The sequence below is a fragment of the Myripristis murdjan genome, chromosome 21, assembly GCF_902150065.1.
Source record: "Myripristis murdjan chromosome 21, fMyrMur1.1, whole genome shotgun sequence".
In the NCBI taxonomy this organism is placed as follows: domain Eukaryota; kingdom Metazoa; phylum Chordata; class Actinopteri; order Holocentriformes; family Holocentridae; genus Myripristis; species Myripristis murdjan.
In genome coordinates this window covers 10593907-10611845 of record NC_044000.1, presented here as the reverse complement: position 1 = coordinate 10611845, position 17939 = coordinate 10593907, and the positions used below count along the sequence as shown (strand labels likewise).

General features: G+C 39.2%; 2 protein-coding genes across 2 annotated transcripts in view; both read left to right on the top strand.

Annotated features, from left to right (window-relative positions):
* Positions 1-1130: 1130 nt before the first annotated feature.
* On the top strand, positions 1131-3020 carry LOC115380399 (C-X-C chemokine receptor type 2-like). The gene is made up of 2 exons (XM_030081563.1): positions 1131-1142; positions 1727-3020. Exons 1-2 carry the CDS (start codon positions 1136-1138, stop codon positions 2803-2805), a joined length of 1086 nt encoding a protein of 361 aa, XP_029937423.1. The 5' UTR covers positions 1131-1135; the 3' UTR covers positions 2806-3020.
* A 3945-nt stretch (positions 3021-6965) lies between these two features.
* The window catches only part of spegb (striated muscle enriched protein kinase b), a 45904-nt gene continuing 34930 nt past the window's right edge, over positions 6966-17939 (top strand). The window contains exon 1 of the mRNA XM_030080666.1: positions 6966-7515. Within this exon, the coding sequence (XP_029936526.1) occupies positions 7095-7515 (421 nt within the window). The 5' untranslated portion in view covers positions 6966-7094. The remainder of the gene's footprint in view (positions 7516-17939) is intronic.

The window sequence follows — 17939 nt, the reverse complement described above, 5'->3', positions numbered from 1 at the left end:
AATCTTCAGCTGCTGTATGGACTCTGCTCTTTTAAAATCAGATATTCAGGTGTTCATTGTGAAAATCAGTTTAACTCAAACAGTTTAACAAAGTATGGAATTGTAAAATAATGTGACAGGAGTTTTGTAGTTCATATAAACCACAGGAGGTTAAAGTGGTGAAATTGAAGGAAAAAAAAAGGATGTGAGGGAACTATAGCTGGAAACGGGCAGAATGTTGGCAATATAATGGAAGATTCTAAATGTTTTATTAGTATTATTATTAGTATTTTAAATTTTATGTATCTATTGCCATGACATAGCAATGTTTTTTGTTTTGTTTAGTTTTGTTCTTGGTGGCTATGGTGTGACACCACCACATCTCATGACGGTAATGTGGCTTGGGGTAATTTGTGAGGAAGCATTGTGGTTAAAGACTATTGAAACTTAAGCCAACACTGCTGAAATACCACATAAACCTTCGGCCGATCCAAAATTACAATTACACACACTATCTTTTCTTCCCAGGTGGTTTTCTCAACAGTTGACAGTCATCAGGACAAGAAAAAAAACAGTGCAGCCCCAGTATAGAAATTGAAAGTATGGAATTGTACATATAAAATGATTAAAAAGCATTTGATAGAAGGAATTAGGATGTGACAGCTCTACATTAAAAGATCCAAAGTTTAAAGATACAAATTTATTGTAAAGCATTTATAGAAACAACAAGAAATTGAGGATACAAACAAGACTGTCTATAAAGACTGATAATAAATGGCAGCAAAACATGATTTCCAGGTGTATGCTGAAGCTGTAATAAAGTTGATAAAATTGTATGTCAGCAATGGAATATAACTTCCTTTTCAAATTCAAGTACTTCTCATCATCTTACAATTTCGACCATATATAATGTTAGTCTTTACCCATAATACAGGAACCAATAATTATACAGGAATCAAAATAACTAAGATTGCATTTAATTGTATTAATTTAATTGTATTGTATTTAAAACATCCTGGACCCTTTTTTTTAAAACTACATATTAGGTAAACAGGAAAGTGTGGTTAGGGTGATGGGAGGGGTGTAAAAAAACAAGATTTTTGTTCCTCGTGGTCTTGTGATAAGTCTATCTGCCTCCAACACAGACGACACCAAAATGACCGGTGAGTATTTTCATTCCCAGAGTTACATTATTGCATTTCTTTATGTAGTCAGCATAGTTTTTTAATGTTATAATTTTGGAAATATTTGCCTTTCATGGTCTTTAAGATAATCAGTCATAATTCAGTGAAATATGAATTATAGGGCCTACATTACGGCTTATTGAATATACAGGACATTTGTCTTAAAGAAGTGTATTTCATTATATGTCATCAAATAGCATTTATTTTTTCTTTGAAAACATTTAAAATGAAATCAGAGATATCAGTTATTTATTTCTCTCCCATATGGAATATATTTGTCATATACAGTATATCTTGAGAAAAAATTATAAAATGACTGCTGCGCAGACTATAACAGGAGTGCAGCAAATATACTGATATACTAATCTGTTACACAGATGAGCTGTATAACCCTAACCGTAACGCAAATTGGAACAGTGACTCTTGACTTATACGTTACTGTTCAGTGCAGTATATGCAGATGACATGCTGACACAACATCCTGCCTATGTTATTTTGTGAAATGTAAATTTTAAATAAACAGGTTTGTGTAACTACAATTTTCTCTTCACTTACATTTTCAGATCCAAACACCTCCTCATTTTTCTTAGGTGACTTTGGCAGCATTTACGATGAGCTCAACTTCACTTATAATTACACAGAGTTTATTGTAGACCCAGAAACGCAGCCCTGTGACCACATGTCCATCTCAGACACAGCATCAGCTGTCGTCTGTGCGTTTTATGTCCTCATCTTTGTGTTGGCGATCCCTGGAAACCTTATAGTGGGGTTGGTGATTGGCCTTACCAAGCAGCCACTGCCACCCTCTGACCTCTACCTCCTCCACCTGGCATTGGCCGACATCTTGCTTGCAATTACCCTCCCTTTCTGGGCCACCTCTGTTACTATGGGCTGGGTGTTTGGAGATTTCATTTGTAAAATAGTCAGCATCCTCCAAGAGCTTAGCTTCTACTCAAGCATTCTCTTTCTGACTTGCATCAGTGTGGACCGTTACCTTGTGATTGTGCGAGCTATGGAGGCTCGTAAGGCTAACCGACGTCAAGTCAGCTGGGGAGTTTGTGCCGCTGTTTGGCTCGCTGGAGGACTTCTGTCCCTGCCGGGGCTGTTAAATTCATCCTTCACCTCTAGCAACACCAAACAGGCAGTGTGTGCTGAAGACTATGATCCAACCAGCGCTGATGAGTGGCGCCTGGCTACCAGATGTCTTCGCCACACCTTGGGTTTCGTGATCCCCTTGGTCATCATGGTGTCCTGTTATGGAGTGACCATCCAGCGCCTGCTCCACACCCGTGATGGCTTCCAGCGGCAGCGAGCCATGAGAGTCATTGTGATCGTGGTCTTCGCCTTCCTGCTTTGTTGGACGCCGTACCACCTCACAGTGATGGCAGATACATTTTTCAGAACGGAGATTGTGCCGTATGAATGCCCAGCGAGGAGCGCAGTGGATCAGGCCATGTTCGTCACCCAGAGTCTGGGTCTGCTTCACAGCTGTGTCAACCCGGTGTTGTACGCTTTTGTGGGAGAAAAATTCAGGAGGAGGTTACTGCAGGTGTTGAGGAAGACGGGCGTCCTCGAGAGAGCATCAGTGACAAGATCCAGCAGGTCCTCGCAGTCATCGGAAATCACGTCCACTTTCATGTGAGAGCACTAAAGGGACCAAAGCATGCGTTTGTTGTGTTCAGGTGTGTGCTTGAGTTCATGATTATTTTGTTGGCATCTGCTATGTGAAAAATATCACACCCTACCGCTCACTTAAGTTTGCCATCAAACAAATTTAATGATCAAACTTCTCAGTAATACTTAACAAAGACTGTCCAGTGTTCATATTCAACTTACCATCAGTGCTATCCTTTTTCATTCCTATGTTCCCAGGGTCCTTTGTTGCCAGGGTCCTATGTTCCCAAGTTCTATATATGTGCTCTCCCATGTGCTTTTTTCCTTTTAAAAAGTTACGGTTCCCAAACTGGTTTAGTTAAAGATTCTTGGAACCAAGGTGCAAACCAAGACACTGGCCCGCATGTTGGCTATTTTTTTTTTGGAGTGGAAGTATTGCATCATCGATGGTGGGCATGCACAACAGAAGTCAACAGGGCAGTGCATGACCACAGTGTCACATGTTCCCTAGCTTTGTATTCGGGGATTAGTGTTAATGTATGTTAACAGAATATTAAACTGGTGAAAACAGGACTCTGGGAACAAGGATATATTTCCAACCATAACCCCAACTGGTACAGAGTTGATAGTAAGTTAAAAGTCAACTGATAATGTATTGATACTAAACTGAATATTAACATTGGACAGTCTCAACAAAGCATCACCAGCCAGTTTCAGCAATCTGCAATTCTTCATGAAACTAAGACGATATACTCACTTGAATTGTAAATAGTTATTGAACAAGTTAGAGGAGGATACTGATTTTTATTCCACACATTGAAATCAGGGCAAGCAAAAGGCAGCGTTGTTGTCACAGGAGTAAACTGCTGCACTCTGTTAAAACTTTTAATCAGACAGTTACCGTTGTTTCTCAGAGTATTTGTAGCATTTATGTGTTTCATCAAAAGCACTGTGTGATATTAAGCTAAAGCAAACCTGCTGCATTGACTACCTCTTTTACACTCTCCCCTCTCTCGCTGCATGATTTGATTAAAAGTTTTGCTAATCAGGATAAGCTGACATTCTCACAGTCACATATTTTTCAGGAATTAATCATCATGTTTGCACCTGCAGTGGCCTACTTGTGCGTTTTTCCATTATTTTAGTTGCTGTGCATCCCTGCATTGGATGCAAAGTGCTCTCCAGGAGAACTTGCATGTTCCTTGTAGAGGAATACTGCTGTAATCACAAAACATAACAAAGAGCAGTAATCTTAAATGGAGATGCTCCTCACAGGTCTAGGAACACTGAATGGAGGAAACAGAAACAGGGTCATGAAAACTTCTCTAAGATATTTACACTTCCAGACTACTCCTGTGACAATAATAACTCCCTGTGTTGTGGAATGCACCGCCTCTGTGGGTTTGGGTCATAAAATTTGCTGTAAATCCAAAAGTTGATTTTATATGCTAGTTAACTTCTTAATTGAGTATCACTGAAAGCAGCTGAATTTTTCTTTTCTTGTTGGAGTACAAAACAAAATTTTGCCTGGATCCAACTCCCTTAACTGTGGATTTTTGTTTTCATTTGTTTCTGAGTTTCTTATGCAAATGAAATCAATCAGCGACCGCATTATTCCATGAACCAACCAAGATTTCAGTATGAATTGTTTTAGTAGTGGACAAAGTTCACCAGTGGTGCTTCGCTTATTCAGGAACTCATGTAAACATGTAAAACAGTCTTAGCATCTGGATCCAGGCAAAAGATAGGTGACTCTATTAACATCAAATCTAAATATTGTGCTTAATTCAGGGATATAGACAAGTATTACTTGTTATATATTTTGTTTACTTTTTGATATTGGAAATATGAAAAGAAATATATGTGTACAGGAGTTATATAAAGTAATTTGTGATGTTAAAATATGACTGCCTTTTGTATTATTTCTGTAACATCTTGTTATTCTGCTGCCTCTCATTTGTCTCTAATTGGAAATGCAGAAATAAACGATTAAAACATTTTAAAACAGACTTCCTTGTTATTTTATGAATATTGTTTAGGTGCACACAAAAATCATCAGATCGGTTTGTCTGTTGTGGCAGTTGAGTAAATTTTTATAAATTTACAAATCAAATATCAGTTGAAAAATACAATACTGAGCCTCCTATTCAGATATCTTTGCACATGTTTGCATAATAGGGCAGTAGTGACGGGTAATAATGTAACAGTGTATTGAGAAACAGGTTCTTGTCTGGTTTTCACAACTGAGATTGACTGATTACACATCGATATAATCCCACCCATTCCCCCACTGTATTCTTTCATCAGATTGCATGTGGTCCGTTCCCAGATTTAACACTGCCTCCTGGTGGAGAGACAAATAAAAAGGTTAATGCTCACCCACTGAATGTGTCAGTCACTAAATGTGAAAAAAAAGGCCTACATGTACATCTATTTAGCGAAGTGGCTATTCACGTGGAAAGCAGCCATCAAATTGATTTCTGCACAACTGAATCAATTTATTAGTAGGAATTTAAGCAGATGTAACCATGACAGCTCACGTTATGAGACGTTTCTATGGTAGTGTAGGTTTTAGTCTGCTTATCTCATTTTTTACCCAAATGTGACTTAAAATTAAAAAAAGAAAAAAAAAATAGGAATACTATAACAAATAGAATTTGAAACTATGATTCCCAAATATTCAACACTGGCTTTGTGCTTTATTTTTATGCAATTAGTAAGCATCGACGTGCTGATGTTCCTAAGAGACTGGTGGATGTTCATGGGGTCCCTGTTGAACTGTGCATGTTTGAAATGTCTGTGATAACCTTTGTCAGCAAACTGATGGCCTGTAAGTTGCTGCTCCTGCTGCAGCTATTTTGCCAGTGCACATATTGCCTTTTCTTCCTCACATTTCTCCACAACTCAAATTGCTTGTAGAGGTATTTCACCAGTGGGAAGATTTGTCTCCATTTCCCTGGTTTTCTGATTGAGTAAACTATGAGTTTTATTTGGAGTTTGTTAGACTTCCTCTTTGAAAGTTGGTTTAATTCTTCATTGAGGATGTGTTGCTACTGTAGCAGGCTTTGTTATGTGTATGTATCTTATTTTTCATTATTGTATTTTCATTTTCAAAGACAAACACCAGCATCTAACATTTACATGGCACTTTTTCATACAGGCGTCTTTTTTCATACGTAAGCACCAAGGTACATGAATACACTGTATGTCAGCACTGCAAACATTGTATATACTATCACAATTTTATGAATATATGCCAGCAATGTACAATACTGATGGATGAAAAGTAGATAGTGATGACATTGTGACGGTATTGGACCATGTTAATGCTTTTGGGATACCACCATCCGCCGCTGCATTTGACCTACAATTAAATATCTCTCTCATACCCACACCCCCTCCTCTGTGTCAAGTGTTGCACCATCCCACATGGTCTACTGACCACAGGTTGGCTAAAAATGACAAGGGGGTGGGAACATAGGGGTGACGGGGCCGACGGATCAGCACGCAGCTGTCATTGTAAGGCTTACTGGGCCGTGTCTGTCATTTCCCCCTTAGGACTGACTAGCAGGGGTAGGGGGAGATCATGACTGGAGAAGCTTAGCTCATGGGACAAGGAGGGGGGACACGGTGCAATTTGCGTGACGGGACCTGATGCATGCATTCAGTCAGAAGCCAAGCAAGAGTAAATTTCAAGGACACCGGGAGTAAAGAGGAAAGTGGCTGAAGATTCAGAGGCCTTGCTCTTTGGAGAAGTAACAGCACTGGAAGAAGGGTACAAAAGGCTGAGAAATCAAAGATCATCAGGGAAAGGAGGGAGGCGTCACTTCCAAGAGGCAAGTCAAGGGAGCTGTTAATGCAACATGATCCAGTGGGTCTTGCCCTAAAAATACCTCTGGGCAGCAGAGTGGGAGCCATCTCTATCTGCTTAATTACTTGGTCATTTTCTTGGTTGGACAACTAATAAGGTGACAGAACAGTGATTTGAAGAGCGTTTAGCCCACACAAAATTTGGTTTCCAAATAAATTAGATTTTGCTTGTTAAAAAAAAAAAAAAAAAAAAGAAGTTTCTAGAAGTCCTACAGTGTGTTATTCAAAACTGTGAGAACCATGTTAACCATAATCTATAATCCTTAACCAAAAACGTCTAGATGACACATATTTCTTGAATTTGCTCGTAGATCACTCCAGTGCCCTTACTGGATGTTAAAACCTGCTTAGGGCACAGACTATTGAGAGTGGGCTTGGTTGCTGTTGTAACCACTTAGGTTCACAGTTACAGAAACCATAAGAGAATCTACCTAATCAGTGACAACCATGAGAAAAGCTGAGGTGCAGATGACCCTGAAGAAAGGGGCAGATGAAGGATTAGCGACGCCGCCCAGCCCCATCATCCCCCCGAAACGCTCCAAAGCAAGCTCAGACCAGGTGGTCCCAGACATTCGAGGGCCCAGTTATCCCACCCCAACTCCACCTGTGTTTATCCGAAAAATGAGGAACGCCGCCGTAGGGACAGGCTGTGACATCCGTCTGAAGGTGACAGTGGCTGGAGACCCCCAGCCCTCCCTGTACTGGTATCACAACGATGACCTCCTCAACATGGACAACCAGGAATACGGAGGGCTCTGGATTAGGGATTGTAAACCCAGTGATGCCGGCCTCTACACCTGCATCGCAAACAATCACCTGGGGGAGGCACGGAGCAGCGCTGTGCTAGCTGTCTTGGATCTGGGTGAAGGTAATACCAATAAACACAAATGGTTCACACCTGAGCATGCTGACTGTTCTTAAACATTGTTATACCAAGCACTAACCCCGAGAAACATCTGCTGCTTAAGGGTCAATATGCAGCTTCTATAGCAGGTAGTGGAGGGACCTACTATGGCATACTAACAAACAACAACGTACTTTTTCATTGTCTAACTGTTGATTAATAGAATAACCTTTAAAGGTGCAATATGTAAAATTAAACTATGGACTCAATTAACAAAAAATGTGGAATAAGCCTGAAATGTGATGGTTGAGTAGATTTTCATTATCGACCCTTCAGACTGAAATGACAAAGACCGTGGGTGTCATCATTAGCCTGAATCACTGATAAATTACCTAATTATTTCATGTTTTTTTTTTTTTGTAAGTTAGGTCTAAACAGTCCACCCTTCAATCAACCCTCATTTTTGCACAGTGCACTTTTAATTAATTGGAACTAATAGCATAGCATAACATTTGTTACCTTTGATGATGTCAGTTCCACACTGTATCAGTGAAGTTGCCACAACTGCCATGAAAATTGCCCAGCATGCAACAAGCAGTATCTGGCTGCGTAGTACACCACCCTTACTACTAGTAAGGCCATTGTACACCTAATGAGAACGTAAGGCTATGTAATTGCCTGGCTCCAGTATAAAATTATTATCCCAAAGGTCATTAACTGTTACATGAGCTGTTATCTGGAATACTTTGTGTGTGTAAACACTCTCATTGCCAGATTTCACCGTAGGTTGTGATGAGGCTGAGAGCCTCTGGGTCCATCTTACACATGGCCATTCAAGTGCACTCGATTTCTGTGAAACAACTTGCATGTGGTTTTACAAAGCCATTTTTGTCATCTCCAGCACTGATCTCAATTCGTCTCCTGAATTCCTTGGCTTTGACATCACCAGCATATTGAGCATGCACCTCATCGTCCTAATGACATGCACTTTGTCGTCGTATTGCTGACAACAGTGCTCAGCATGTCTGTGCAGTGGAAACTCTTTGTTCATTTCAGTAAAACCCTCTCCCGTTGACGCAGTATCAGTAGCATACACTTACACACACAAAGATGTCAAGATTCATTGCTACTGAATGTAATTCAACTATCAAAAGTGAGTTTCACATAAGTATAAGGCTGACAAATGACTGCATTATCCAGTGCTGTGGAAAACAAAAATGATACCCATACACAGACCTCTATTGCTTTCAAGCAACATATTTTGTGCAAGCAGAGAACAAATTAGTTGTAGTAAAAATGTGGCAAGCTTCCAACAGGGCAGACAGCCTGTTGACAAAAGATTTATTTAAATTTGGATGATAGCAGGTTAAGATAAGCAAGTAAAGGTTCTGGGTGATATGGCTTTTACTGGTTTGGATGCCTGGAAAGAGGCTGCTGATATACAAGACCATCAAATGTGAGCTTTTGAAAATTATGACAAAGAGCCTGCTTGCCTGCCTCAGACATCCTTTAGATGCCAGGAAGTAATAAAATCATACTGTTCTCCTTTAAATTCTGACATGTACTTTTCTTTCATGGCACATCATAATTAAATATGGCTGATTTTGTTGTGAAAGTAGCTGATGCATAATAATTCAAAACTTAAAGTCAAAAATAAGATACCTTTGATTGATACATAAAGGTGCATGTCAGTGATTAGGCAGGCTAACATCAATTTTGAATTTTATTCACAAGTAAACTGAAAAAAAAAAAAAAAAAAAATCCCCGCACATTACTTACAGGAGAGGTGACAAAATTGTGTCTTTGAGGTTCTCTCTGTAGGTTTTTAAAGTTTTCTCAATGTGCAGAGCAGGATCTCATAATGTGATGCATGCATCACATCAGTGGAGCCACTACTTTTGTAAACATAGTGGGGAGATAAGAGGGAAGGCTTGGTCGCTCCTCTCTAGTAGCATAATTACATTGACTATGCTAATGTAGATCCCACTGACATTAGAAAAAAAGGGCTGATGTAAGCATAAGCTTGTGAAAGAACATTAGCAGTGTTGGCATTTACAGCCCAGAATCATGCTGCTGACTTTGAACTCTGTACGCTTCTTTGTCAGTGGGCTTCATTTACATTACTATGGACTTTTTTGTGTTGTTGGACAATCAACATTATCTTAGACTCATAACAGATAATTCCATTGTGACTGTATGCAACATAGAGTTGACAAAACAGCATCTTGGCTTATTTTTATTTATTTATTTATTTAAATTTTAGCTTCCATTTTTGCGGTTAAATTCAGCTCTCCGCTTCTCTACCCTGTGTTACACTGCACATTCAATCGCTTAGTCTACAGCTGTCCCATCACTCAATGCTAGTGCCCAAACTCTCTCTCTCACCCTCTGTGAATGTCTCTCTCTCCTGTTCCACTCGTCCACCAGCTCTCCCTAGTTATTTATACAGTGGAATGTGCCAGGCCTTAGATTTTTGTGATGTTAATAGGCCACCGTCTCTCTTGTTACACAGGAAGACATCACTGCTAATTTTAGCCCGATCTTGCATGAGACCCCTCCCCCTCGGAGTGATCAAGGAAAGAGCCAAATTTGAATCCACAACAGCTCTTGAAAGCCCATGGGCATAAAGATGTCTGCCGCTCTGTGTGATGTCATGTAGTTTTCTTGACTCACATTATAAATATGTGAAGCCACCGCTCTCCTTTTGATTTGTACGTGTTGAAAAAGGATGTTAAAAGTAAATAGTAGTTGAAATTGAAGTTTTTAAAGCTACATTACGCAATATTGCATGCATTCGTTTTTTACCGTGAAATGACCCATTGCAATGTGAGAATTACGACTAGGTCTTCTTTCCACAATACAATTTGCAGACAGCCTGTTATTATTTCAATTTTATTTATTTATATATCCCAGAATCACAAATTACAAATTTGTCGCCAAGGGCTTTACAGGAAAATACAACATCCTCTATCCTCGGACCCTTATTATTTCCTGATTATAGCTTCTAAATTTCTTTATTGGCCCAAATAAGCTCCTCCTCTGCCCTCCTCTTCACCCCCTCACTGCTTCACTTCATTCAAAGCGCCTCTAAAATTGCAGATTATTCCAGATAAGCATATTCAAATTTCAGATCAATTGTATGAGTGACAGAAAAAGTTCATTCAAAGCAGCTTACCTTGCTTCTGAGAGTCTGCAGCTTCAACACATTTTCATATTGGAGGGCAGAGACAAAATAATCCAAGTAATCCAACAGGAGCCTCATGAGATTGAAATGTTTCCCTCATTTCCATCCAAAAAACACATTTTTTTCACCTTAACTTTTACTTTTGTATAATCAAACTGCCATGAACTCAGAAACAGACTGAATCTGTTTGTTTGCCAACACAGTTTGAGCTCTCAGCATTCTCTAATGATCAGAAATTAAACAGAGCTTTAAATTTTCCAACGCCCCCTCATGGTGGTTCTTTCACTTGTATTATTTTGTATGTTCTCCAAATGTTGACTTTATTGTGACGTGCTTTGTCACTGAACGCAGCATTTTCCATACATACAAGTTGCCCTGCATACTTGGAGACTGTTGCATTTGTTGATTCACTGCAGCACTGCAGAATGGATGAGTCTTAAAGCAGCCATCTATACCAAACCAGGCTGCACACATGCTCCTGGTCCACTGCAACTCAAACCAAGTCCAAGAGACTATTTTTGTCTCGTGATTGTGATGATGATGATATCCACTCTCTCTGCCCAATGAGATGTTGCTTATGACGTTTCAGAAAGTAGCTGGAAAGTAATATGTTCTGCCAGTGGCACAACACTTGCCATGTGGTCATAAGGCGAATAGCAGCACTTGAAAAAACATGTTTTCCAACATTGCTACCCAGCCTCCCTGGCTTAATAGGCAGCAGTGTGGTAGATCTCTCTATTCAGTCTAATATAATCTAATATTTACCTGTTGGTTGTTGTCACCTGTATAGTTTTATTTGCCATTATAGTGAACACATCTGACTCAACATAGGATACACTGGTGTAGTTTCTGATCGATAACTTTCAGACTGTTGCAGCTGGTGTCCACATTAATTAAACAGAGGAGACTGTGCTGTCAAGAAGGTTCAAGAAAATGACCTACGATTGTTCCAATAACAGAGGAGCTGCAGTCAGAGCAAAATCAACTAACAAAATCAGTTAATTGACAGCTTTCTGCTTTATCAAAGATGCTTTCCAGATTTTTTCTGTTGTTACTCAGCACAGTAGTTTATACTTGACACTAGGGTTAGACTGATTCATCAGTTTCATGATATATTGGGCCAGTCAGAGTCTACTACCAGCCTGTCGATGCATTGGTTGAAGGAATGATTATGTTGCACTTTGTTTGATTACTTATTTATTATATAGGTCAGATTACATAGATCACTAGACAGCAATGGTTGTCCTATAACCTACATTGGTTCTAATGCCACATTTTGATTCTAATATTACAACGTATACAGACATAAATACTTACACTAAAAATAATGATATCCGGGGTCACAGTGGAGTTTTGGTGTGACATGGTGTCAGTGTTTTTTTTTTTTTAGAGGCTTTTCTACTTTGCCAAGAATAAAATCTGGGGTGATACAGGGAATACTTTTTGCTATTCAGTTTAACAGTTTAACAGCAATGAACATCAGCATGAAATGTTGTCTGTCAGCAGCTTCAGTCCAAAAATATTGGCACCAGCTTTCAAAAACAGTTTTGGACATTGTTTGTTTTGAAAAACCTGTTCTGTCATTTTTTTGGATAATGATGGACATTTCCAGTCCCATTTATTGCACACGCTGGCCTTAGATTAGATGCCTTGTATTTTTGGACACTGGCCAATGTCTTATTTACCAGGATTACATTTATAAGTTATCAGTATCAGCATGTGTGGAGTCTTGCTTAGTTACATGATGGATCAAATAGGACAGCTTGATTGATAAACAGTGACACATTGCATGGAGACAGTAGGGACAGTAAAGCCAGAATAGACAAAAATAAGCACCATCAAATGCACACAACATGGACTGCATCCACAGCTACTAACAAGATAAAATTAGACGTACGCAGACCAATGCAAGCTGCACCTCCTCTTTGCCTATATTGCCTGTTTCAAGCTCACAGGGTATCTGTGCTTTGAGAGATTGAATACTCAGAACTCTAGATGTCTCTGCTTAGTGTGATCATGGCCGCTTTCCAGCACATTTGGATATTTTCCTCACCACGTCGCCTTGCTCTAGGACCATGGATCTGAGAGAACAGGTGGAGCTAGAGTTACACTGTGGAAACCCCCTTTGCAATGCCATTTTGCTGTACCAATTATAACAACAAATTAATATTTGTAAGTAGATGGGAAATTCATGTAATAGGTAATTTATCAGTGCTGACGTGTTGGCAGGGCCCAGAAGAAGAATAAAACCTTCAGATTTATTTAACTTGGTGAACTGATTGGATTAGCAGAATCAGTTTTGTCAGACCATCTCACAAGAATTTACACTTGAGGTATACTATAGAGGGTGTTACTTTGCCTGTATATACAGTGTATGCTATATATATCTTGTCTATAGCTGGACATGCTTCAAGTGAAACTGCCAAGCTGCTGTGTCAGAGCTCACTTTTGCACATCTGATAAATCCATGTTTGCTGTGTCTTATCAGAAATAGCACATCACGAGATCAAAGAGGCTATTTTTTCCACTAGCAGTCAACAAGTGTGACCGAGGTTTTTGGATTTTAACAGCCGCCCCTCTGTAGTGGAACAGACGGCAGTAAATGAAAGATGTTTATCTGAACATTTGCCTCGTCAGGTTTGATCAGGTGCTGCTTGTTCACGAAAATAACAAAAATCCAATGGCAAAAATTCAAATATTGTCCACAATTATTTTTACTCTTTCCAAAGTGAAAACAGATGTGCATTAGCATAGTATTTATAGCACATAAAGTATCACCAAGGATTGATAACAGGCTTTTATTTGTATCCATTGATTTATGTGACAACCCTTTAACTTTCAAATTCCCAACTTCAAAGCAATAAACGCTTTATTTTATTTTCATTTTATTTCACAGATCTGTAGACAAGAGTAACCTCAGATGATTTGTATCCTGACCCTGATACCTAAGAGTGTTAAAATAATATTTTTTTATTCATTCATATTCAAAAGCCGTGAGCTTCAATGGAATTTGAGGAATTGAAGGACTGTCTCTTTCTATCCAAAATCCATCTTTAAATGCTGACAGGTTATTGTTTATACCTTGACTGTGGAGAGAACAGACAGTAGATATCATTTAAGCTACTTTCATTAAAAAAAAATGTTTTGCATGCAAATCCTGAGTATAAAGAAGGAGGTAGTTAAATTTCCTTCTCGTAACCCTGAGCACAGACTGTTGTTGTGAATACAGTGTTTTTATATGTTTATTTTCACTGTAGACAACGGCAGTAGGTCTCTGTGAGACAGAATAGCCGAGTCACTGTCATTCTAAGTTGGGCCTTGGAGTGAATGAGGTTTTTCTAGTTCACTGCTCACATGCCCCTGCACTGATGAAACAAATAACAGTTTATATGAAATAGAGAGGGACACAGTATTGGGCAAAAGTGGCTGGTAAACTAAAGATTGTCACATACCTTCATGTATCCAGCATCTCAGAGGTCAGTAGCTGAGTGTAAATTGAAAAGTGAAACAAATCCAACAGTTCACCTCCTTGGAACTGAAGAATATGGACTTGGCTCTATAAACATCTCATCATATTTTGGGAAATTGGGTATTAATATTTAGCCTACACTCACTGATTTTTCATTTTCAGTTTTAATTGTTTTCTATACTGCGGAAAAGGTTGCAGTACCTTCCCTCTTCATTTACTTAACTTTGTAAGTGCAATAAATATCCAAAAACTGTTATAACAGAGCAATAGATCTACTTCTGGTTAACAGGAAACATACTGGGTATACTGATGATGTATGATCATCTGAGCATCGGTACAGATGCACATAGGCTCACTAAGTTACCAGGGCTAATATTAGGCCATCCAATGAGTGACTTTACTCTTTACTCTGGAGATACCTCATCGTGCTATGATCGCACATCTGAAGTAAGCAGTAACATATTCACAAGCTAAACTCTCACCAAGGTTTGAATTGGTTTCTCTGGCATTAACATCTCTGTATATGCTGTACCAACCAAGCTGATTGGACAGCATAATATCTTTATGGCATTGTTGTCCCTCACATTTATTGAAAATTGTGGGACTGATACAGATAATGATTGCTTCTGGTTGCAGCTAAAAGCATCCAATTGGGTGTATGCTGTACGTTCATGGTGTGCCTTCTTGGCACCGATGTGTACCCACAAGTGTTCCCCACACTCAGTGCACACTCTACTCTGTACCTGATAGCAATTTTTTGTTCCATGGGATCCAGGGATTGAGTCATTTTTGTAGCCATTGAAAAGTAGGTTAGCTCAAAGTCACTTTAAATCTGACAGATTTGCAAATAAAAATAGCATATTAACTGTAGGAAAATAAGTCTCTCTCCCCATTTTTACACAGCCCTCTTTCTCAGAAGGGGGCAAAAATACAATGCCTCCCCTGTATGAACCGGCCCCCCGGCCGATTAAATGGCGGATGGTCCCTTATGACTGTAAATTGGTCATTTTTTTACCCTTTTTGGAGCGCTAAAGAAACTTGGAGCTACAGTTGTTTTTGAGAAGCATGCTGTGGAGCTGCATACATTAACATACATTGTCTCCTTTTTTTAAAATTTTGGGTGAACTCTTCCTTTAACTATCAAATGAAATGCAGAGTGAGTCAGCACACTTCTTGATTCAAAGCATGAATCAGTTGTCTACCGCCGTCTGGCTTGCTGAACATTTTAAAGTGCATTCGGCAAAAATGTCCTATGGTCAGTTGATATGAGGACTGTTACGACCAGAGGTGCAAAAAAAATCTTTCCTATGAAGGGCCAAAAACCAATCTGGATGGAGGGCTGCAGGCCAAAACTAAATGTTGATGTTATGTGAAAATACATTACATTAAAATGTAGGTTATGGTTTGGATTAAGGCTAGGATTTTACAGCACTTTCGAAATAAGAAGAGACTAAGCATGAGCTTGTCAAATGCCATGACAGGCCAAGACAAAAGGCCAACTCTGACCATTATGTTGTTACTCGACATTTTTAGTCAGTTGAGAGAGTCTAAAGAGTCTAACTTCAGTCAACCTTTAACTCTCAACGACACATCAAGTTGAGAATCTGCTATACTTAGGTGAATGTTTTACCTGCTCATTGCCACTAGAAGGAGCTGTTGCTATCAGACTTGCATTAGGAATAAGCATGTTGTCATATGCCAGTGAGCTTGATGCTTTGAGAAAGCGTGGCGGTCATGGCACACGGTTTCGTTTCAGACAGTGACTGACCTCCTGGCATGCCTGGCAAAACAAGAAGTTTAAGTTTTCCAGACATACTTTACACAGGATGTTTATTTAAAAAGGAGACAGACTTAAAAAAAAAAAAAAGATGGTTGATCTGTTGAGGCTGGCAGCTAATACACATTCATGGTCATGCAAATGGAGCTATTTTTCTTCTAGAGTCATTGTAGAGTCATTTTCTCAGCAGCTAATCCTAAAGTAAAACTGAATAATAATGAAGCTGTAGGACAGTCACAGTAGTACACCTGAGGATATGCTTTAGCACCCCATCTTGTATTATGTCTGTGTTTTGAATATGCATAGCACAACGAAAAGGTAAAAATTATAACCTGTGCAAAGTGAGATGGCTCATAATTTGTAAGAGCATGTATGCATAGAGGTGTTATTTAATACACTCACCCACATAAAATGTAGAAATCTGTCCTAAATCAATTTGAGGCACTATGATCAATTCACGTGGCTTTTAAATACACTGCAAAAAAATATATTTTGTTGACTTAGAATGATACCCATCTTATTTCGATGTCTTGCTAACAGTCTTGATCCTTTTCTGTCCCTCACAAATATCAGTTGTGTAAGAGAAGATGAACTGGTAGCTTGGAAGTCAAAGCTCTCATTCATGTTCAAAAAATGAGAAGAACTGGTCTATGAAAACTGAAAGGTGCTACAGATGGTACAGTTCTATCTTGTAAACAGGCGGCTGTCAGTGCTGCTGCAGAAAAGCATATTTGCACTCACCCTGCACTTTTGACCGCACCTAACATCACTGTTGGGTGTGGTTGTGAGTGTCTTTTGTTAGTAGTCTTTGTCCATGATGTGCCAAGCTTGTGACAAGCTCTTCTCTAAGGCTGCAGCTATACGCAACTTGCTTTGTTGCATTTCCAACCCCGCCCAAGAGTGATTTGGGAGTTAAAAATTTCATCCACCAGATGTCAGCAAAATCTACATTTTCTGCTTGGGTTGCATCACCCTTTAATCAGCACTGTAGCTGTGCCGAGAATGTCTCTCAGTGACATAGCTTCGTTCACTCATGGATGGTTAACCGACAAAAATATATCAAACAACAAAACAGCACCAGACGTGCAATGCAAACAGCCTCTTCCTGTTTTAAAGCAGTGCTAATGTGCTAGACTGGACTTTTTTAGGCTTGAAGAGGGCACTTTTTTTTTTTTTTTCTTAAATGGAGGTTATAGGAAATGTGGTCTTGGTTGGTCTTATGCTTAAAAACCTCAGCAGCAGTTCTGATGCCCAGATCCTTTGGAAGACTTTTCCAAAGCCTTGGCCCATAAACATCAGAACTAATAATACCACTGGAATTATAGAGATGCTGCCAATCAACTCGACCTTGGTCTGATTTGTTTATGGTAATTATACACCACGGCATCACAATCAGTTTAACAATAATAGCGATGCTAGTAAATGCCCCATGCAGCACATTTGGATGACTTGCAACTTGAAAGAGACACACCTGATTACTACATTTACAGCACAATCAGAAACTCTGATGTATTATACAGTCCCTAATTGAAACCGCAGGTATTCACAATGTGAGACTGACAAGGGTCATCATCACATTGATTACAAAATCTCAGGTTGTAGGTGCACCTTCAAATACCTTAGGCTTGTTTCACAATGTCGATTTACCTTCAGCGAGTGAGCAAAACCTCAGCAGTCCCACAACCTGTGGTGTGCTGGGCCCCGCATGATGCTATTTTAATTGAGATGTTCTTTTTAAGCTGAGCTGGTTCAACGTATTGATTTATGTGGGCAAAAGAAAGAGCAGGAGCTTGGACTGGGCAGTGAAACAAAAATGTGTTTGCAGCCATCCCGTTTCCCTTTCCCTCATGGGTAGGAATTCCTCACCCACTGAATTATTCAATATACTGTAGGCAATGTTTAGTTTAGTTGATAGTTTTCACATTCATTTAAATTGTATTACATCCAACACATGCATGAAAAATTAGCAGCAGCAAATGATTTGTGATAATTCCTATCAAAAAAAAAACAAAAACAAA